At 45.4% G+C, this 22473-nt stretch overlaps 2 protein-coding genes across 3 annotated transcripts in view; one reads left to right on the forward strand and one right to left on the reverse strand.

Moving 5' to 3' along the window:
- Positions 1–387: 387 nt before the first annotated feature.
- Positions 388–12474, reverse strand: NOLC1 (nucleolar and coiled-body phosphoprotein 1). Its single transcript, XM_065639393.1, has 14 exons — positions 12342–12474; positions 12191–12246; positions 11973–12094; positions 10237–10352; positions 9309–9450; positions 8679–8782; positions 7843–7993; positions 6735–6875; positions 6228–6317; positions 4758–4904; positions 4038–4595; positions 3226–3338; positions 2766–2846; positions 388–2491 (listed from the first exon to the last, which is right to left on the reverse strand). The coding sequence occupies exons 1-14, from the start codon at positions 12450–12452 to the stop codon at positions 2333–2335; spliced, it is 2091 nt and encodes a 696-aa protein (XP_065495465.1). The 5' UTR covers positions 12453–12474; the 3' UTR covers positions 388–2332.
- Positions 12475–15622: 3148 nt separating this feature from the next.
- PIK3AP1 (phosphoinositide-3-kinase adaptor protein 1) overlaps positions 15623–22473 on the forward strand; it is a 42585-nt gene continuing 35734 nt past the window's right edge. Inside the window, exons 1-2 of one of the 2 annotated variants that reach the window (XM_065639085.1) lie at positions 15623–15735; positions 21351–21767. In XM_065639085.1, the coding sequence (XP_065495157.1) occupies positions 15723–15735; positions 21351–21767 (430 nt within the window). In that variant the 5' untranslated portion in view covers positions 15623–15722. The remainder of the gene's footprint in view (positions 15736–21350; positions 21768–22473) is intronic. The other variant, XM_065639087.1, reaches the window with a different exon arrangement.

Below are 22473 nucleotides of genomic sequence, written 5' to 3' on the forward strand. Positions count from 1 at the left end.
GGGAACACAGAAATTACTTCTTTTAACCAGGTATATACAAAATTTTTCAGTTATGCTCATTGTTTCTTATTACCACAGCTAATGTGGCAGCAATATTTGAGAACAGCTAACCAGATATTCTGGTGGGAATGGACCCAAGCAGCCTCAAGTTGTCTTGGTATAATCAAATATTCTTACAGAATTTTATCAAAATTTCTTGCAGAGTCACTTGACAGCCAGATGCACAGACCACCTTTCACTTCTGAAGGCCTGTTACATGCACATACAACTGAGACATGAAGTGGTTGTTGACAGATGGAGAGACACAGTGTTACATTACCCCCCGCACCAATACCCTCCCCTTTTCCACCTGCTATTCCACACCTTTGACTACAGCATCCACTCAGGTTACAAAGGCAGCAGTCTTTATTTTCTGACACATTAAAACTCTCACACAAAAGTTTTTAAAAAGTTTAAAAGTTGCAAATGTTAAGTTCCTAATAAACAGCAGAAAAAGGACAAATGACAAGTCACAAGCAAGATGATGTTCAAATCCCCAGGCCAAAAATACTCTCTTCCCACCTTCCTTTGGCCTCTAACCTTTAATTCCTTGTAATAACCGTGGTCTCCTGGGCCACTCTGCACTGTAGCCTAGAATCCAGGCACCAGAGCGATTGTGCAAGCCAGAGGGGAAGGCCTGAAAAATGCTCATTGGAACAAGTTGCAGCTCATGTATATGAGGGTGGTTCATCAAGTCTCATCCAGCCCTCTATTAGGTGACACTGCTTTCCACAGAAATGTGTCTTCCTGTAACAAGGCTCTTCTCATAGTCACCCTTTGGTGAGGGAATGGGCACATGCAAATAAGGGCCTGCATAACCTCTCCTCCTGGTGGCTGGCAGTTTCACAAGATGGGGTGAGCAGTTCTCACAGCCCACTACCCCATCTCCCAAACATGCACTACTACTGTTGCATTCATACTGGCTATGGGCTCAGCAGACTGCTCCACAAACCAAAATTAACCCAGCTAATGGGAAAAAAAAGTAGTTGGGGGAACCATTTTCTACAAGATGTGAGCTGTACCAGAAAAAAGGAGGCAGTCACACAACTGGTGGGAAAGCAAGCCCTCCTTCTCAAAAGCAGTGGGCAATTATCTCAGTTGCTCATGAAATCTCAGTTTAGGCTGCAAGTTACTGAACTTGTTTGAGGCTCCCCATACTGAACATGTACTTGTAGCCGACACTTCAAATCTTCCAACACGAGGGGGAAACTGGCATTTTACTTCTTGAGAGGGATTTAGCAGATGGAAAACAGCTCAAAGAGCAAGAGATCCAACTAAAAAAATCAATTTAAGGCATTAACAATACATTCAACTCCCAACAACCTGCACAGCACATTGCTGGGAGTAAGCATAAGCTGGCACGCTGTACGTTCAGAAAGAATGAGGAATAATGCTGCACTGCAGTCAGAGCCTCTGAAACAAAAACACAGCAAAAAACAGAGCTGGGTAGAAAATAGAGCTTTATCTCCTCTGCCTCCTTACCCATTCCCACTGAGACAACTGTCACAACCTCTGTACAGTCAGGAGCGTCTGCACATCTCCACTCCCCAGCTATATTCCCAATGAAAGTGTTATCAAGACTGCTGCAGCACTACTATAGACCTTGGTCTTTCTGACAAGAGGCCCCAACTTGCAACTGCAAGCAACACAGTTACTCAACTACTAAGGTGTCTTTAGATTCTGCTTCTCTAAGGTTAGTGGCTTCAACAGGAGTGAAGAGGAAGGTAGGAATTTATTGCAAGGTGAAACCATGAAAGGAGGAAACAGAAAAGAGGAACCCTGTCACACTGCAACTGTGAACTTGAAATGTCAGGTGGGGGTGGGGATTAGAGCCAGAGGGTTCAAATCAATTGCTGCTCTTACAGAACAAGCCAAAGGCAAGTTACAGTCCTTGCCATTTCACAGGTATCCAAGTTAAACTGGCTGAAAAAAAAGAGGGAGGCTAAGATACAGGAGAATGATTTCTTTCTGCTACTAGATGGGCAGGAAACCAAAATGAAAAATCACTGCCAGCCTTTTAAAATGAGACTGTTGAAAATGTAAGTATTGGAGGTCACGCTAGTGGTGCCAATAACACCAGCTCAAGGACGGTTCCAAAATAGGGGCCTAAACCAGAATTAGACATTAAAGAAGGAAACATCCAACCATTCTCCCACATCCCCACTCTGGAGCTGCCTGTCCCACAGTGGGCTAGGGAAGGCAGCATTCCAGGCAGGTTTGACATCCAGTGTCCATATGCCCATCCAAGCCATTCTGGTGGGCAGATGGTTTATGAATTCCCAATAAAACATTCTCAGTCACTTTCAAATTTGACAGAATTGATTTGGGTCGATATAGTGCCCCCACGGTAGCTGCCTCGCTTTTTCTTTGTCTTCTCATGGCGGAAAGATTTGCCTTTAGTGAATTTCAGGACATTGTTAGCCTTCTCACCCCAGTCACCAGCTGCTCCTTTCTGTTAGGGATGAAGAGAGAGAGGAAAAGGAAATTCAGGTCAGTACCCAAGAGAGTAAAAGCAATGCTTTGCACTTCATTCTGCCCAGCAAACACCAGTACAGTAATGCTGGAGCCGACACCACTCTTCCATGCACGCCCTACAAGTGCTCACACGCTTACCAACAGCACCTCCTGGTGGAAAAAGTTCCCACCCACAGGCACACCAAGGCTGCTCTGCCGACCTGTGCTGGCAGAGGCCAAGTGTTCCCACACTGGGCGTTACCAAGCCCTACCTTTGCTTCAAATGAGTTATCAGCAACACGGGCATCCACCTCAATCTCTTCTTCCCTTACTCGGCGGAATGGGGAAGCTGCCTGTTTATGAGAAAGAAAACGAGATGCAGTAAGCACATACATGTGCATGTCATTTTCTTAGTGACAACCTCCTTCGTTTCTTGCCCTGCAAATATGGAGTCTGTTCACACTGCCTCAATCTTTTAAGTGTTTCTCAGATTTGTAATCCTTTCCCTTCTTCACATCAGGCAGCACGGGGATGCTCCTGTGCAAGCATATCCAATCAACCTCTGCCAGAATATTACACACACGTGTGCACTAGGTTCAAGTGCTTGGAGAGGGAGCAAAAATACAAATTATCCTGTGGGCCCAACCTCTCCCCCAAAAACAAAGCAAGCCTACTTGTTCAGAAGGCAGAGATGCCTCTGCCACCAGTCACCAACAGCCCACTCTCACTCACCCGTTTCACCTTGGGAACTGTGTGTGGTGTTTTGGCTTTGATCTTTGCCTTTTTACTGTGTGGGGTCTCTGGCTCTTGAGCCTCTTCCCTCTTCTGTTTCTTCCTGATCATGCCTGTTAGATGTACAGCAGTAAAACTTCAAAGAAAGTAACTGCAGTGTTGGAGAAAGTAATGGCACCTCTCCCCCAGAATGCAAACCCAGTGTTGACAGAGGTGTGAGAATCAGTCCCTGCATTACCTCACCCAGACTGCTATGACAGACACTAATAGCCATTCTGGGTCAGCAAATATTTGGCCATCCTGTCCTAACGGATACAGATAATTTTGGGAAACTGAATATCTCTGTATTAATGATTTAATGCGCTTGAGAAAGTTCTGTTCATTGAGACTTTCCAGTTCTTTGAATCACACAGCAGGCACTTGCACACACCACTAGCACAAAGTTGTTTCCCTCCTGGAGGGATAAAGGTTCAGGTTGTGCATTAGGGCATCGCCTATAGTGCTCAGCTCAACACAGACAAGGTCCTCCAGCAGTCTGCCTTGCTGTCACTAAAAATCTTGTGCATACACAGATGGCAACTGGTAACGACTGTACAGAAATGTGCTTCATGTTACCACAAATTCCATTGCCAGCAGATATGTAATACGGAGAAAAATGATCACACCAAATTAAAAAGTAGCAGTACTGCACCACATGGCATAATCTAATAGCACATACACATTAGACCAGATATTGTTTAGGAAAGGCCCCCACTCATGCTTAGCTCAGTAACACTGCCTGACAGACCCACTTGCCAGACTGTAAGTAATACCTCCATTGACTTTTCCGGTCTCCTCTTCAGAGCTGCTTTCACTGCTGCCACCAGCTGGCTGAGACTTCAGGTTGTTTGCTGCTGGTGTGGATGTTCTTGATTTCTCTGCGGAGGCAGTAGTTTTAGAACCGTTCTGTGCCCCTTTCCCTGCCTTTTTGGGCTTCTCATCCTCTTCGCTGGAACTACCAGATGAGCTGCTACTACTACTAGAAGCAGCTGCCTTCTTCCCATTTGCTTTTGCTGCCCCTGTAGATTTGCTGGCTGGTTTCACTGCTGGCTTCTTTTCTTCTTCACTGCTAGAGCTATCAGAGTCAGAAGTGCTTGCTTTGGGAGCTGGGGTAGAAGGTTTGGACACTGGCTTACTCGCTTTGCCAGCTAATTTAGCTGGAGTGCCTTTCTTCTTCTTCTTCTTCTTCTCATCCTCAGAGCTGCTGGAGCTGCTATCTGAATCAGAGCTACTTTGTGCTTTCTTTGGGGCAGCTTGCAACTTCTTTGCTGCAGGGGCTGCTGTTTTAGTTGTGGGCTTCACAGGGGCCTTCTTGTCAGAGCTATCAGAATCTAGAATTTAAAGGAAAATAATAACTAAAGCTAAGCCCTGTTCCTTCAACATGAAGCTAACATGCAGATCTTACTGCACCCTCATACCCTGCCTAGAAACATAGAGGTCTGGGCAAGTGCAACATGCATGTGGGAAATACTCATTTTCTCCTATCCCAATACCTGAGCTGTCAGAGGAGGAACTGGAGTCTTTCTTTGCTTGTCCAGCCTTGACAGTTACTTTTGCTGGTTTGGAAGTGTTCTTTACCACAGGTTGTTTAGCTGGGAGCTTACTCCCCGTCTTCTTCTTGTCACCTTCAGAGCTAGAATCTAAACAAAACAAACCAGCATGTTTTAAGTTAATAAGCTTCTGGTGCAAGTTACTTTAGTAACAACATGTATACAAGCCATGGGGAAGTGAAAAGCAAAATGGGTTGTGGCCCAAGGCTGAGCCACTAGATAACTGGCAATAAACAGCATTTGACAAACACTTGAATAGTCAGGGGAGAGCGTTCATCTTTCCACATGTCGTCTTTGTTGGGAGGAAGTAGAAACAAGCAATTTAAGTTCTTCACTAATGTATGCACAAGGAAGCAGATATGTGGAGAATAATGTAGCAAAAGAGGTATGGAATAACAGACTGGAGAAACTACAGGTATCACCAAGAACAAACTCAGGGAGAAGAAACATTGAGAAAAGAAGCTATGTGGTAAAGATCAAAGAACAGGTAGGAAATTAGGAGATAAAATTGACAAAGCAGCTGAAGTGAGGCATCGACAGGACAATATCTCATTTTAGCTTTCTATTTCCTGTACCAAATGTGTTTAGCAGCAGTCTGAGGATGGATCAGAGACTCCTGCATACAAACATGCCTTTATGTTGTGTATCACAGCAATGTAGAATGCTAAGCCTCATCTATTCCAACATTTCTGAGCACTTTAATAACAATAATCAAAGTCTTGTCCATTTGTGAGAAACTAGGCAACAAAACCAGAACGCAGAACTCCTGCCACTTAATGAAGTGTCACACAGTCTAGTGCTAGCTGTCTGCAGACAGACAGGCAGCTGCCACCCACAGACCCTGCCATGGCACCAGAAATGTGGAGATATACAACAGAAGCAACCTTGAACTTGGGGAGGAAATGTACATGGGAAATACAGCTTTGCAAACCTTAAACCTGATCAATATAAGACACAAGGCACACTGACCCCTATTTCTAGGGTCACATTAGGAGAAGACATCTTTTGAGTCTCTTTTGAACTTGGTATGGTGATAACGTTTTTCATTTTATAAACTTCTTCCAAACACAGTGGGATAGCAGAAACCAAAAATCTTAAGACACAGATCCTCAGAAAGTGTAATGATTAACCTTCCTGAAGAAACCTGATACACAAGGCCCTACCCTTTCCATCCAGCAACATGCAGACCGTTCTGCACTTGCCAATGGTCCCACTGGTGTCTCACGCTCAAGACTTCACTCTGTGTAGAAAGTGGCTATTTTTCAATTTCACACCTTGTTAGCTATGGAGACTGTGAAGCTTTCAAGCTCACACGCTAAGGATCTTAGCAGATACACCACTATACAGCAACCTGGCCAATAAAAACATGAACACAAAAAAATAAAAAAATCAAAACTTTATTTCTTGCATTACCTGAGTCACTGTCAGAACTGGATTCAGCCTTCTTGGTAGTCACAGCTTTGGTTTTGGGCCCAGGGGTTGTTTTACCTACTACTGCTTTGCCTGCAAAAGCAATTCTAAAATTAACAGGCTACATCCACAACAAACCTTTGTCCCAAGATCCAAACCTTTCCAGATGTGAAAAAGCTCCTTTCTCGGTGCACCAGCCATTCAGTCAGCACGGGGGAGGCCAAGCAAGGACCTGGCCAGCTGCAGTAATGGACCTGCCTTATTCCGCATAACCACATCCTGATGACTTTTCAAATCAACATGTGCAAAGCAATCCAACCTGCACGCAGTTTGGATCCACAGGTTGTACACAGTGTCTGGGATTCCTTCAAATTACTCAAAAGCTTCCAGAGAACCAAACAGCACCACACACCGAAGTCAAACAGCTTTTTTCAGGAAACCAAGACATTGCCAAAACATTGACCACACCATGTGGTACTTCCTCTGTAGATTCCTCTCCCCACAACATACCTGCTCCTCCCTTTGGGGGCACCTGCTCTGCCTCATCACTACTGTCTGAAGAGTCACTGCTCTCAGCCTTTTTTGCAGGAGCCTTGGCAAGGCCTTTCTTTGTCTGTGTAGCTTGAGGAGGTGGCACAGCACTGTACTGACCTACAAAGAGACACACAGCATTCAGATGCCTGCATGACAACGCAGGCAGCACATGAGATGTTTCCTGTAGTTTGAATAAAGCACTTCTGCTATTTGGTTCCATTTATTACCCTTCTGTAGCTACAATCAAAGATACTAGCTTATAGTTTTAAAGGTTACACCCACCCCACTGCTACCTCCTGTTTCTACTGTGAGTTTAACTCTCCTCCTGGGGTTCAGTTGACACAACCATTTCTGCAGAAGTTTTCTCTGCACTTCTAGAAAAACGGGAACTTGTGTCACCAAGCATTTTCAGAAAAACAAACACACAAACCCCAAAACCCAAAGTAACAAACAAAAAACAAACAAACAAACAGAGAGAAAAAAAAAACATGCCACAAAACAAATGATGTCAATTGTTGATTGTTTTCATTTACTGCCTTCTCAAATCTTCTGATCAGAGAATCAGACTGAGTTTCGATGCATGATCCTACACTCAGATCAGCTCTCTGCTGGAATCCTAAGAGCATTAAACTATACTGAACAGAGGCCCATTTAGTCCATCAGCTGGATTGCAACTGAACAGTCCTGGATACTTCGCAAAAAACCTAAAAAGCTGAAACTGCTGCAGTTACAGAATAACTCAACCACTGGCAAATTACTTCCCAAAACCTGGCAGACAACAAACCTGCAAGAAGAATGTATTTAAAGGCTACCTGTGCAGAACACATGCAGCAAACTAAGCAGAGTCTGCCGCAATCTCTCTTGCTCCCCAGCCCTTGCTGAGGGAGAAGCTGAGTTGTAAGTTTAGCACCAACAGCACACATGAAAAGAACTGCTCTACTTCTGGTTCACATTACAACCACCAGCACCACCTGGAACCTTGTGTGCAGCAAGATTTTCCTGTGCCCTGCACACACTTCTCCTGGGACAGCAGGAATAGCAGAAAGCATCTGCTCACATCACAGCCATGGCACTTAGCACTTACCAGACTTTGGCTTTTGTTTTGCAGGTGGCTTTTCATCTTCTGAGCTGTCAGATGAGTCCTCACTACTGGAACTTTCCTTGGCACGTTTGTTTTTCCCTGGACATGCTTGAGTGGCTACAGGTTTCAGCAGAGGTGATTTCTTGGGAACAGCCTTATTGCAAGAAGGAAAGAAATACATATTAAAAAAGATGTTACAGAAATCTTGTGGGGACAGCTGGATGTGGATCTTGTTTAACTCTACGCCTCACTTAACAGAGCAAATATTGCAGACAAAGAGAGAAAGATTAATGGAAATTCTCAAATGCAAATTTTAGCAAACACGAGCATCAGGCTCTTTGTGGCCACTCTGCTGTTGTTTTCTGCTAAAATCCCTAATGAGGAGCTCCTCTGACTAAGGGGCACAGAACTGACCAAAATGATAGCAACTGCCACTTCATTAAGCACAACTACAATTATTTTTGTATTGCGGAAACTTTTTTAAACACTCCCTAGGGGAAAATTCAAATTTACAAATAGCTAAGCACAGAAGAGTCATGCAAAAGTGAACATATAATGGAGACTACAATATGGTTATGACACAATTAGATGCCTTCCTGCAAAAGGAAGGAGCAGAGGACGCAGTAAGGAGGTAGCAGGGAAGCAAACCAGCGCATGGAGAGATGCCAGAACACATCGTCCCACTGTATAAAGGAGAAGGAGGTATAAGAGCCACAAATACTGTGCTCAGAATCTGTGCAGCCTGTGCCTTTGTCTGCACATCTCAGTCCCTGTGAAACAGACACACTATCTTACTAGACTTCTACAGTGTTCATTAAGTTTCTCATGGTCTAATTTACCTTCTTCGGTGCAGCCTTTTCCTCATCAGAATCTTCACTACTGCTGCTACTGCTTGCTGCTTTCCCATTGACTGCCTTGGGGGCTGCCTGGGCAGGTTTACTTCCTTTTGAGATAAGTAAAAAGGGACATTAGAAGATATGCTGTGGTAGCTGAGGGGTAATTACATTCAGCATAAAGTATCACAGAGAAAAGAACCACAGGAAGCCAGAGAAGACTAAGGCAGTACTGCGAAACTGTTGTTTTATCCTACTGCAAGCTTAGATAAAGTTTTCAGAAAACTGTCTGTTCTAGCTCATTGGAAGTTCTAGAACTAAAGGCTAAGTAAAGATCTTCCCTGCTCTTTGAGTGGAAGACACTGGCAAAAGCACTATTTAAGCAGTTAAGGTTGCTGATTGCAGTTACTTATGCAAATGTGGCAGCATCTGGGACCAGATGTTTTATTTGCAATCAGTTCTACACCTCTTCCATGTCAGAAGCAGACTGGACTGGAATGCAAATGGCCATTACAGTGGATTTTCAGACTGCTATGTTAATACATATGCCTTTGCTTGTAGGTACAGCCCCCATCACTCCTCCCTGGCTTCCCCCCCAATGCCCCACTTTGACTCGTGATCTACAATAAGAGGTACCTGATTTAGGTGTTACTGGTTTTGGTGGCTGTTTCTTTGGTGCTTCTTCATCAGAGCTGCTTGAGTCAGAGCTGGAACTCTCTGCTTTCTTCTGAGGCTGGATTTTGGTTCCAGCTGGCTTCACCACAGGTTTTGCACCTTTCTAAACAACAGGAGGGAAAACTGATTAGCCCTCATAGCCATGAAAAGAGGCTAACAAGCAGGACCCATGTACAGAGTATAAACAGCTGTCTTTCACAGAGGAAACTATTTTGACTTGGGAACACCACTCTGCCTAACAGTTACGGCCTGACAATCCCAGGTAAAAATTTTGCTCTGGGAAAACTCCCAGCAGGCCATGGGAGACTTCCTTTGCGCCTCAGTCTGCAGTTCTGCCTCCTCAAAAAGAGGCAGCTCTGAGGCTGACACTGTTGTCTTCCTTCTCCAGACCACACTAGTTTTAAGCCTGAAAACACTGACAGAGAAACTCTGTTAGGTCTACTCTAGTGTACACTGACATAATTCTTCCTCCTCCGCTATTTCTCAAGACCATGACTGTAGCAAGAAAAAGGAAAGAGAAGAATCTCTTTTTATATATATGTATGTATACACACCTATATATACCAAAAAAGGTCAAATTTATTTTAGTGATTGTAAAATGAATCTTTCTCTGCAAAAAAGTAAGCCCTGGCAGTATTTGGAGCAGACCTGGAGATGAAACAAAGTGGGTGCTGGACATGAAATTAATTTCTCACGGGATCAGTCCAAATGGCACACTGTCCACTAAAAAAATGTCTTCTTACATAGCACCTGCAACACTCTAGAGACTTAACAGATCAGGAAAAGTGAGTCAAATTTTAGAGAGAATTCTGCTGGTCAAATTTGCTATCCCGATCAATTTGCCATCACTGCAAAATATGCATTAAAGAGGCTGGAAAGAAAAGCTGACCTTTGGTGGTGGCTTCTCCTCCTCCGAGTCAGAATCATCGCTGGAGTCCTCGCTGCTGCTCTCTGCCTTCTTGGCTGGAGCAACTGCTTTGGCCTTGGGCAGAGTGGCTGCTTTAGCTATCAATAAGGTACAACACACATCAATTTTAAGTTAATTCACAACTCCCATGTACCTATATCCTGCACCAGTGTGTATTAGGGCAAAAGGATATACTAAGGTCATTAAACCATGACTAAAGTTCATAACACCAACTTCGTCTCTTAAGCAGGTGAGGCAGAAGACTCCAAAATGGGTAGGCAAGCGGATAAAACCAATTCTAGATTTTTATCTTTGTCACACACAAAGTGCTGATTTATATCACCAAAAAGGTCACCCCACAGGAAAGTGTCCCCACAAACTGAGATAATATTAACTGGATCTGCACACTTTCCAGCTTAAAAAAAAACCACCGAATGTGCGTAGACTTCCAAAGAGAACCACTGCAACATTGTGTTATGGTTCCAAAGACTTTGCTAAACATGCTTTAGCCAAATATACTCCTTCCTGGTTACTGATTGTTTTTTAATAACGTGGAGAAAAATAAATCATTTTCCCTCAAATTATATTTGCAACTGTCCCTATCAAATAAAAATGAGATCTAAGTTCAAATTCAGGTTTAGGATGGCTTAAGTTGAAGACCAGTTTTCTTTCTGTGTCTCTCCCGCTCCATGTCTACTACTTCTCTCCCAGAAATCTAGTCCTAGATATACACAAACGTGTACACTCTGATTAAGGCAAGGCAGAAGAACAATTCCAGAATAAAAGGGAAAAATGCAGATCACTACATACCGAAGTGCAGGGGAGGAATGTATTTTTTTATAGTACTAGGATAAAATTTTGAGAGAGAGGAGAGCAGTAACCTCACATAAGCAACAGGTGAGTAAGGATGTTTGGTGTTTCGTTGGAACTCAGGGATACCGTGTACGACTGCCCTGCATCAAACAGGTCACGGTGTCCACCAATACAGAGGTGCCTGATAAATCCTAGCCATGCAGGAGTTTTGTCAAATTATGCATATTTTAACAAATGTGAAAGCACTTATAAAATTTGAATCAGTTCTCCTACAATAGCAAGATGAGAAACCACTCTTTAAAGCTCTCAATGAAACTGTCCCTGGAAAATAGCATGGAAAAAAAATCATTTTGGTTGGAAAAGACCCTCAAGGTCACTGAGTACATGAAGCAGCTGCCTCCCATTAAGAGAATACCACCCCTATCCACATGCACTCAAACCCAATTTCACTCGATATTTAAATCAACACATAATTTGAATGTGCTGAAGCAAGCAGTAGTAACCCTGCTGAGACATCCTATCAGTGAGTGTTTGGAAAGTAGAATCTCAATATAAACAAGGTAATGAGGGCGCTAGCTCAACAGCATCTCCAAAACTCGGTGCAGTCCAATGCGTTCACCAGTTTCAGCAAAAAGAGACAATCTAAACGGCTGAAACCTTCCAGCAGACACAAACCCTGATATGCTCAAACTACAACTGCGTAAAGAGATCACCCTTAGCTGGGGTGAACACATCTCACACGTCACGGCCAAAGAGCTGCCAGAAGCAAGATCAGGGAATACACCCCAGTCCTTGAGAGCTGCTGACGGAGCCCAAAGGAGCCGCTGAAGCTGAGCTCCGCACCCAGCTGAGGAGCCAAGGCCGAGCACAGCCCGGGCCGGCCCCGGGGCTGCTCACACCCCCACCTGGCTTCTTCGCGGGGGGCGTCTCGTCCTCCTCGCTGGAGCTGTCCCCGCTGCTGGAGGACGGCTTCCTCTTCGCCTGCGGGCCGTTGGGAACCAGCTTTCTCTTCCTGGCCGCCGGAGACCTACGGGGAGAGAGGCTGAGCGGGGACCCGGCGGCGGCCGCGGCCGGAGGGAGCCCGGCGGCCCCGCGGTGACACCCCCGCCGCGGGGGCACTTACTTCAGCCAGTAGCTGTAGATGTCCAGCAGCGAGGCAGCGTTGGGGTCCTGCTCCTTCTAAACGGGGAGAGAGGCCGCGTCAGTCGGTCGGTCGGTCGGTCGGTCGGCCGGCCGGCCCCGCCACCCCTCAGCCCCGCCCCGCCCCCACTCACCGCCGCCGCCTCCCTGGCGAAGGCGCGCGCGGCGCCCTCGAAGCGGTTCTCGCGCAGGAACGCGAGCACGAAGGGGAACAGGTCACTGGGCACCGCGCGCCACTCCGCCATGCTGCCCCGCCGACACGTGCCGCCTGCGCGCACGCGCCACGCACCGACGTACGTACGTACGTGCGCACGCACACGGCCTCAGCTCCGCCTTTCCCGCCGCGCTGCCCGGAGGGGCCCGGCAGGCACAGCCGTCCTCCCGGCGGGAGGGGGCCGGGGAGGCCCAGCTCAGTGGTGGCGCCCGCGGCTGGGTGAAGGCAACAAGCAGGGCGGCAGGGCCGCTTGTGGTGCAAAGGGAGGGGGAGGTGGGAACCCAGGTCAGCCTCTACAAGGAGGTTCGGGAGCAGGCGTGTGAGGCTGGAAGGCTTTAGTCCACTTGAACACCTTCTGCCCCATCAGTCAGCTCCTAGTTTTAACCCATTTTAAATATGATCGCTGAAAGGAAAGTGGTGGGAAGCAGAATTGCTCCATGGAGGAGAACAAACGGATCTATGTGCAACCTCAGTGCTGGTAGCGTCCTTGCCAACAGTGAGCAGTCCCAGCTCAAACTTGGCAACCAGAGACAGATGCTGACAACAATGAGATTCATCAGTAGTCCCAGGAAAGATGAGCTACAAAACAGGTCCAAAATCCACACTAGGAATGTGTTCAGGAGCAATGGTAGAAATAGCAGAAGAGCTAGAGTAAAAGTAACACTGCGGGCCTAAAGGGACTGCCTGGAACATGGAGCTAGAGAGGGAATTGAGGATAAAGTTACAAGACAGGATTGAAAAGCATCAAGGAGGATAAGGTTGGAGGCAGGACAGGAAAAAAGATACCACTACAAAGTAGAACAGACAAATGGTAAAGACCCAGGACTGAGCTTAAATGGAGCTTCTGGGCCTATGGGCAAAGGGTGGGTGTGGAAGCCCCAGGTGAGGCTGATGGGGACAAGTGTGGCCTGTTAGTGTACTCAGGATCCTGATGAGGAGATTCCATTCAGCTGTTGGATATTGCTGTGGCTTTAAATTAGTCATTTCTCTACTGAAGGTTTTTTTTTCTTCTGTGAAACTGAGGGTTTGCTCTGATGAATACACTGTTTTGTTCTCTTTGTGGTGGGCTTTTTGTTGATTCTTTTCAATAAGATGTACTATGCAGCCTGCTGAGAGTGAAGAAAGGAGTGAGTCCTGTGCTGAAGTTATGAGTTAGGACTGCTAGGGTCAAAAAAGCAGTAGTAGGTAGTATTACACTCTTTATGTTTCCCCTACCTACTCCTCTGCCCTTAACCAACTCCAAGCACTGTTGTGCCTTCTTGTGTGCAATTAGGTAGTGCAGGCTGAACACGTGCTTGGGCAGGTTCTGTGCCCAGCAGAGCACACCTGGTTCTGGTGTCTCTGAAATGTACTGTCTTTGCACTGCTGGGGAATTCAAAGCAGCTCATGCAGTGGTAGACTATACTGTAAGATTTTGTAGTTTTGTACAGGTGCTGTTGTCTGTAGTGTAGAAAAAGGATAGTCAGCTGAGGGCTTGTTAAATATGCCTACTTAGTTTTCAGCTGTCTGTGATCTGGCCTGCCCCTGTTATGTATGGAATAATCTAGGGCTGTGCTGCAGAAAGTAAACTTTTCAGGAACCAAGATTTCTCTCAGTTCTTGTAGCTTCCATCCACAGTAAGACAGAGCTTCAAGCTTCATCTGAAAAGCTCAGCACAAGGTCAGTGCTTTTGTCAGCATCAGAAAGAATGTAGCCATTGCTGGTAAACTTGTTATTTTAAATCCTGCTGTCACAAGTAACTGCTGGGAGGATCCAGGGAAATGATTGGCTGTGTTTGCTTCTCATTTGGTGAGCAAGCATCACCCTCTCTTGCCAGGCCTTTGCCGGTTAGGTCTGTTCCCAGGAGCTATGGGACTGCTGCTTTTCAAAGGTGTATGTGCCTGTCTAGGTGAGTTCTGTTGTGTTGTGCCTGGAGCTCTCCAGGTGACCCGGCAGGGCAGTAACTGTGGAAGGAAAGCAATTTTGTTCTTGTATTCCCTAAGGCAGTAGTGGGAAATCCTGGGATCTAAAAGGTAAGCAAATTAAACTGATTTATGCTATTGCTTTTGAATTGATTTGCTCCCCTCACCTACTCCTAACAGGTGTTTTCAGTCCTTCCCCTTGGCTGATGTATCTCTTCTGTTAAGGCCACAGGGAGGGCTACTCACTCCAGAAGAGAGGGTTCCTGGGAGAGGTCTCTGCTCTTGCCATTCTTTTCGTGGTCTTATTGTGGGAGCAAACACTCTGTTTTTGGAAGACTGGCTGTGGCACACAATTTGTAAGCTTGAAATAGGTTTTGGGTAAAGAAAGGTTTGGAGGTTAACAGGAGAGTTTGACCAACTTCTAAGAGTTGCTTAGTAGGAAACAGTCAGTTCTTTACTTTTTGTAACCAGCTCTGTTCCAACATTAATGCTGGTGGCATTAAGTAAGCTGCAAGGAGGATGTCCAGTGACTGTCTTGATATGGAAACAAGATTGTAAAGAACCTGCTTTTGCTTTATTGAAGCACATCAATGAAAAACTTTGCTGGTTCTCAGCAATAAAATGTTTATGAATGCAAATCAGTGCATGTGGCTTTTCCAAGTTTGTGAATGGATAGTCTGAAAGAATTGTTTAGGCAGAATCTGTTGCTTTGTTTTCAGTGATAAAATTAAACTGAATCCTAATCTCTAAACTGCCAACAGTGTCCTTCTGGGGCTTATTGTCTCTGTACTCATATATGAGCATGGTCACATGGAATCTGGTAAATCTAATGGAAAAGACTGCATCTTTTAGAGGAAAATGCAGAACATCAAGCTGCTTCATTCTATATGGAACAACTTGTTTTTCCCCTAGGGAAGAAACAGAACTCCTTGCTCATAGGAGAGAGAAGTCAAAGCCTGTATTGGGGGTGTGCATAAAGCAAGTCTCACTTGTTCTCTTCCACAGCCATTGCTCGGAGTTTCTTGTGACTCGGGATATGGAATTTCGATACGACTGTAACACATCACCTTTCCTTCAATGTAGCGCTGTTTCCTCAGACACCTATGGAATATACGATTGGAGCCAGCTGGAAAAGGGTTTTTCCCTCCCACGGCAGGGGAATCCCGCCGTGTACCTGCAAGGCGATGCGGGGCCGGAGCCCCCCCGTGCCCGGCTCTGCAGGGGGCGCCGCGGGCCGCCCTCCGCTGCCGGGCACCCTCCGCCCGGGCCGGGCAGCGGACGGGAGGCGGGGCTGGGCGGCGGGACCGAGCGCCCGGCCGGGGCCGAGGAAGTGGCCACGGGAGGGACGCGCCGCGCGATGTGAGGGACGGGGAGCGGCCCCTTCCCGGCAGCCCCGGACCATGGCGGCCCCCGGTAGGTGCGGCGGCTGCTCGTCCCGGGGGTCGGGGGCAGCAGCGGGGTTTCTCCGCCGGCCGTGCTGCGCGGCGGGGCCGGGCGGGCGCTGCCCCCCGCTCAGCCCCGGCGAGGCGCTCCGGGGTAGCCCAGCCCGGGAACGAGCTGACCCGCGGTTCGGCGCCGGTGAGCGGGGAGGTAGCGGAGCGAGCGATCCCGCCTGCGGGGCGGTGCCGCTGCGCGACTCCGCTCGCTCCGGGCGCTCCTCCGCTGCTGGGAAAAGGAGAGGGAGGGTCTTTTCCCCGAGTTTAGGGGAGCTTTTCGGGGCAGCGGTGGCTCCTGTGTTCGCCGCCAGGCTGCTGCGCTTTTTACTTTACCTTCCTTCACCTGGCTTTGCTCAGGGCAGGTTCTGGCGGAGCTCTCCTGTGACTTGGGTGCGCTTCAGGTTGGCAGCTCAGCTAGCTCTGAGGGAGAGTATTCTGTAGAGAAATCTGTCCCCGCTCGACCTTTGCCACCTAGATGTCTTTCTGTGATGTTTTGTAGAGAAGTCAGTTCTTCCTTAATCCTACTTTATCCCCCTATATTTGCATACTTCCTTTTTGGGGTACGACTTGGTGGCCCTTGCCACAGTGGTACAGGACCACAAACTCGGCGAAGTTGCCATCAGTGAAAATGTTTTAGTTAGCATGTGTGCAGGTAAAACTGGTTAGAATAGAGCTGGGAACTCCAGGGGGAGAGGGGTTTAGCCCATATTGTGCAAGTCTTGCTAGTGCCCAATTTGCAAGTTCCCCTCCCTGCAGGGAAGTGTAAGTGTTTTATCTAAAAAAGGAAAAACGTGCCATTCTCGGAGTGTGAAGTAAGTTTCAGTGAAGTTAGTGTTTCACTGATGCATATCTCCTTGTGATGTAAAAATAAGCTAAATGGAGCCTCAGGGGATTTGTGGGCAAAACTACTTTTCTCCTTATAAACAGAAGGTGATTTCACAAAGACTCTTAAAAGCGGAACAACTGTAGGTTCACATATCATAATGCAAATCTCATGTTCATGTCACTGAAGTTTGGCTAGCAAAACTTTTTTCTAGTTTGATTCTGCTATTTCCTCTTGCTTGTTTGCAGCACTTTATTTAAAGTGAAGGTTTTCTACTCTGGTCAAAGTGAGAGGTCTTGCTAGGATGTTAATAATTATTTCATGTGATCACTATTACTTTGTTATGCATTCTAGCTAGGCAAAGAATGCATTAATTTCCTCATACATCACTTAAATACACATACTTCAGACACTGAAATATGAAAGGTGCTGCGGACTTCTGTTACTGCTGTTTCTGCCCACCAGCAGCTTCTAACAGCTCTTGGAAGTGTTCTCTCTCTCTTAAGAATTCTATTATTAAGACACCTTGGACTGGGTTTCATTTATATCATAGGCAATTGTCTTTCATAGGAAGTGGATCCCCCTCTATCAAGAATTGATATTTTCTATTGCCATATTCAGGTATCCTCCGTACACAAGAATCCCCACGCAAACTGGTAACAGGCTATGTAGCACTTTTTCATATAGTCAGAATTTGAGTTGGATTTGATCTAGCACATGATCATCTGCGTTGGAGTAAAGATTTTGTCTGTTGGTTTTTTACCTTGTCCGTGAACAATGAGAAGTCACAGTCTACTTAGGAGAGGGATGTGAAAGGTGACACAGGAAAGCTGTGTATTATTAGAGGCCCTGAATTTGCTTTGTGGGACCCACAAGCACAATGGAAAACTATTTATGATCTATAAATTGAAAAAGGTCAAACCTTTTGGCTTGTGGAGTGAACCAATAGGTAATAACAATTGATGACACCTGATTCAATTTTGGGAAGCATTAAGTGGGCAAGATGTAGTCTTACCCCAAGTTGATATGTTCGATTGACTTGCTTCATCCCCTTCCATTCCGTGAGCAGTTTATAAGCTAGGGAAATCTTTGTATCGTGTTCTGCGTCTGTGGTATTTAGACTGTGGGCCTTCCACCTCAATTAGAGGTCTTAGGCTTTTCTACAGTACTGGTTTGTAATCTCATTGGTCTTTTATCATTGCTGTATAATGGAGTGTGCAACTAAGCACTGAAGAGGCAGTTACAGCATGAGAAGAGTCCAAAGATTATGTTTTATCATTGCAAACTTACACAGAACAGCACCTGGATTATTTTCTATGAAATAAATAGTTACACATGCCCTGCAGTAGTGTTAATAGTGCTGACGTTTTGTAACCAGAAGCAAAAGACACTTTTATACCATAAGTTTAGGAATGGAGAAACAAGGTAATGTTAAAATTTAAACTAGATTACACATGAGAGCATGAAAGATCTTTGAAATGGTTGGCTGGCACAAATCCTTCTTCATCTTGCTATTGCATATACTGTTCATACCTTTCTTACTTGAATCAAAGGCTTCCTTGTGTTTGTTTTTCCAAAACCAGACTGTCCAATGCATTATGAAAGCATCCATCTAAGGTCAAGGTTTAAAGAAATAAAATGCTTGCTGTTCACCTAGGGATTTCCATGTATGTGTACAATAGGCAGAGTTTACATTGTGCTTTGAAGTGTGCTCTCTGGGTTTTTCTGTAACTGTTGTGTGAATAGTTGTGGGGAAAAACTCCCCGAAACATTCTGTATTCTCCATTTATTACACTTTTCCCTGAGGAGTGAAGGGCAGTTGGTGCTGCAAAGGGAGGTATAGCATGATTTAGGAAAGCGAGTCTGTGTCATCTTTTTTTTTTTTTTTTTTTTTTAGAGGTGTTGCAATTGAAACTATTTCTAGATTTTTGTTTTCTTTGCAGCAGTCCCGTTGCTGACTTAAGCTTACTTAGCTCTTCAAGATGCACTTTCAGTGTTTTTGCTTATGAACATAAAGAGTTTCCTTGGCTCTAAAAGCAGAGTCAGTAATTTTATATCTCAGTTCTCCTTTTAAAAGCATTGTTCCTCAGTTTATCATAGAAGTGTAAGAGGCTATAGGAGTTGAGGTAAGAGGGCCTGGGGAGGGCTGGCACAGCTCTGTTAAGGAGAATGATGTGCTGGTAGAGCAAGTGCTGTCTAGGGAATTGATACCTTTCCTAAAACACTGGGTGAAGTGTCTTCCTTCTTACTGCAGAGGCTACACTGCTCTGGCTGATGTTGTCTCTGGGGATATAAATGCTGGTAGGGAACTTGCAGAGAGTCTGTCAAGTTTGCATCTTTTGCCTATGTATCCAAAAGGGAGGCTTCTTGGGTACTTAGTGCCCCTAAAGTGCAGTGCATGTTTAAAATCAGTGGCTCCCTCACCCTGCATCCTCTCCAAGCACAGCTGCTTATTTCACAGAAAGTCTGGACAAGAGGCTATTTTGCTAACAGGTTTAGTTGTGGAAGCTGTGCTCTTTCTAAAAATGCATGGTAGGTTTAGGTGTTCCATTTTATAGAATATTAAAATGCCCTGGAAGCCACTGCTGCTTTCCCCAGAGGCTGGACTTCTCCCACAGAGCACCAAACACTTCAGGAGCCCTGGGCAGATCTCAAAGTCACTGCATCGTCTCCCGTCTGACAAGGTCTGGCTCGGGCTGTGCTGCAGTGTGTGGGCTCTGTTCTATGCAGGTAGTTGTGCTGCCCTTTCCCACTATGCTGCATGTAAATCAACACGTGGCTCTGGAAGCAGAAGTCTCTGGTACTCCTCCCTTTCTAGAATGAAACAACTGACCTCTTGAGTTCTGCTTGGTTTTCCTGTTTCTACTCATGTGATTCTGTCGTCTTTGTCAGGTGGTGTTCAGCTAGAAGCAATATTTTGGGGGTAGTCGTGTTCTCACTGGTGTGAAAGCCACACTTTTTCACAGCAGTTTTGCACTCACAGCCTAAAGTCCCAAGGCTTTTGGTCTGTTTGTCTGTTGTATGAGTTTGCTGGATCCCCTCCACTGAGAATGTAGTCTTCTACAAGCCTCCATATGGGGTTCAGGAGCTCTATTCACACAGAAACATGGAGCCACCCTAGTGAATACTGCTGAACTGCAGTGTCTGTGTTCTCCATAGCTAGGACATCATCCTTTCAATGCTAGAGACTTTCATTTGTGCAGGTAAATATAACGCTGTTGGTTGAGAACGGGGCACATCTCTACGCTTTACTTCTCAACTGTTCCACTTCTGCTCAACTACAGGTTGAAGTTGGTAATTGTATGGTTTCGAGCTGGGGTACCATATGTAGCCTAGACATCAGTTCAGCCTTCCTTTCTTAATGAAGGTTCTGGGGAAGGTGGCAGAACAGAGTCTTCGGAGGCTGTCCAATTTTGGTTGAATTTTAATAAGGTGACTGCAAAACTGTCATCTTCAATTCTGGCAAATTCACTCTCTGCAGATGCTCTTTTTGGCATGCTGAATTTTAGGCATCGCCTTCTACTTTAATTAGAAAAACCTGCCATTGTTTGCTTGCTTCTGGATGGAGATGGGTTGGAAATGTTAACACTTTTAAAGAGCCAAACTAGGATTAGAAGACAATCAACTAATAAGATTTGAAATGCTCAGCACTGAGATGTACCATGGGACCAGAGCTGTAATCCTAAAGTCTGGGTGAACTTCTTCACAGGCGAATGGTAAAATTAAATTTAGACTTAAAAGTTTTCTTGAGATTGGTGGGAGACCACTGCATCATGTCATATTAGTTCAATCTGCATGTGATCGTCTTAGCAAGTTGGAAATAGTTTTAAAAGTGCTTTCATTCCAGAGCACAGAAATGCAGGAGTGTGTAGGTAGGAGCTGTCTCTAGAGAATTACGGAACAAGTCAGCTTTGGCGAGTTTATTTTGGGCTGTGTTATGGCCACCACTATTGTATTAGTTCTTTCCCTCTGAAAAGAGGGTTTGTCATGTCAAAATAGTTGGGAAAGGGGGGAAGGACTCTAACACAGGCTTGCAAAGTGTCTGACAACCAGAGTGGTGGAATTTCCGTGCTGTGAGCACCAGGGCTGGTTCGTACCCTTCAGTTTCACACATACTTTGCAGGCAGTTTGCATTCTGCTGCAATGGCAGCAAGTGTCTAACACTATGGAAGCCATAGTGACTTCCTGTAAGCATTGTGGGACCTCATTTCAATAAAGGGCTTTCTTATTTTAGGTGTACTATGTTTAGTGTATGCTTTGCTTGAGTGTGTAATGGTCTGTAGTTGTGTTGCAGAGACCCTATAGTTGTCTAAAATGATTTCACTTCACACCCAAGGGTGAACTCCCCTTTTCAAGCTAGTTTGTTTTGGAGATCGGGTTTTTGTGGGTTTTCTCCTATCAACATGCTTTAAATCTGTAGATCTACACATGTGGTTTGTTTCACTTGAAACTACATAGGAAATCCCCTTCTTCATAGGAAGCTTTTTGAGATTGAAAAATGTACTTAAATTTTAGTGGGGTAAATGCAATTAGGAGTTCAACAACCCTTAGAATTGCTCTGTGGCTGTGAACACCTCACTTCGGGTATATCCACTGTTCTTTTAAAGTGCTTTGGAGCTTCTGACATGAATTATAGGGACAGCCCTGTGGGTTGTGTTTGTTTTGTTGTTGTTGTTTTTGTTTGTTTGTTTTTTCTGCAAAGCTGTGGGTCAGTCAGTTCTTGCTTTGGATTTAATCCTTCTCCCTGTGATCATCTTGCACTCGTACAGGAGCCCCTGGAGGATATGATGTGCTGATTGTGTATGCAAGTGACGCCACTGAATGGTGTCAGTACCTCCAAAACCTCTTCCTCTTTACTCGGCACGTTCGAAAGCATCGGATCCTGACCTACGAGCTGGAAGGCGGGTCTGCCATCTCCCACCAGGATCTCGACCTGTTCAACAAAAGTCGGAGCATCATCCTTTTGCTGTCTGCTGAGCTGGTGCAGAGTTTTTATCTCCCCCCTGTCCTGAAGAGCCTTCAGGAAGCTTTATGGCCCCCGTACAAAATAGTCAAGCTGTTCTGCGGTGTTACGGACTGTGATGACTATTTGACCTTTTTCAAGGACTGGTCTCAGTGGCAAGAACTCACAAATGAAGATGAGCCTGATGCTTACCTTGCAGCTGTCAAGAAGGCTATTTCAGAAGGTAAGGTGGCACCTGTGGAGTTGTGCATCCTGGTCAGGGGTTAGAGGAGAGAGATATGTGATATTGTTTATCCTTATTTTAACACTGATAATGTGTTTTACTGAAATATAAAACAGTCCTTCTGAAAAAAAGATGACTGAGGGATTGTGCTGAAGATGGCATTCTCAGGTAACCAGGTCACAACGGATGTTTTAGTACCTTTCAAAAACCTGCATAAAGGAAAGTTTGCATCTTCCTCTCAAACACCCCTAAAATGTCTTGGTCCCAACAGATAACCTAGGGCTAAAGTAGTCTGGCTCCTTTGCTTCCAGCAAGGAAGAGGACAGAAAACAGTGACTGAGCTTTTGTACTCTGAAAAATAAAACTTACCAGAGATAAAATTAGCTTTTCTGATGCTTTCTGGCAAAAGTAAAAGCTTAGTTATTGTTTTCCTCCAAATGTGGGTCTAGAGCATGGCACCAATATTTTATTAATTTTAAATACGCTATTCAAAGTTAGGGAGGTTTAAACAGCATCTCTCCAGATTACTGATGTTAATGGCTTTACTTAACATGTCCGAGGACCGTCAGAGTGTTTTAGGCCAGAGTAGGAGTAAGTTCTAGTGTAGCTGAAGAGCGTGTGAGAGTAAAAAGGGATGTCGATGCTGAAATTTCTTCCTGGAGCCAGCTCTCGCCAGTCTATTCTGGCTTGCTGTGCTCTGAGTGCA

Source organism: Caloenas nicobarica, chromosome 7 (genome assembly GCF_036013445.1).
Source record: "Caloenas nicobarica isolate bCalNic1 chromosome 7, bCalNic1.hap1, whole genome shotgun sequence".
NCBI lineage: Eukaryota > Metazoa > Chordata > Aves > Columbiformes > Columbidae > Caloenas > Caloenas nicobarica.

What these genes read in the sequence shown, in the direction of transcription:
- NOLC1 (XM_065639393.1), bottom strand. Translation starts at nt 12,452, where the DNA reads ATGGCGGAGTGGCGCGCGGTGCCCAGTGACCTGTTCCCCTTCGTGCTC. An exon ending in ATCTACAGCTACTGGCTGAA is followed by an intron (nt 12,095 to 12,190) that starts GTAAGTGCCCCC and finishes CTCTCCCCGTAG; the next exon opens with GTCTCCGGCGGCCAGGAAGA. An exon ending in CAGTTCCCAAGGTGAAACGG is followed by an intron (nt 2,847 to 3,225) that starts GTGAGTGAGAGT and finishes TCTCATAAACAG; the next exon opens with GCAGCTTCCCCATTCCGCCG.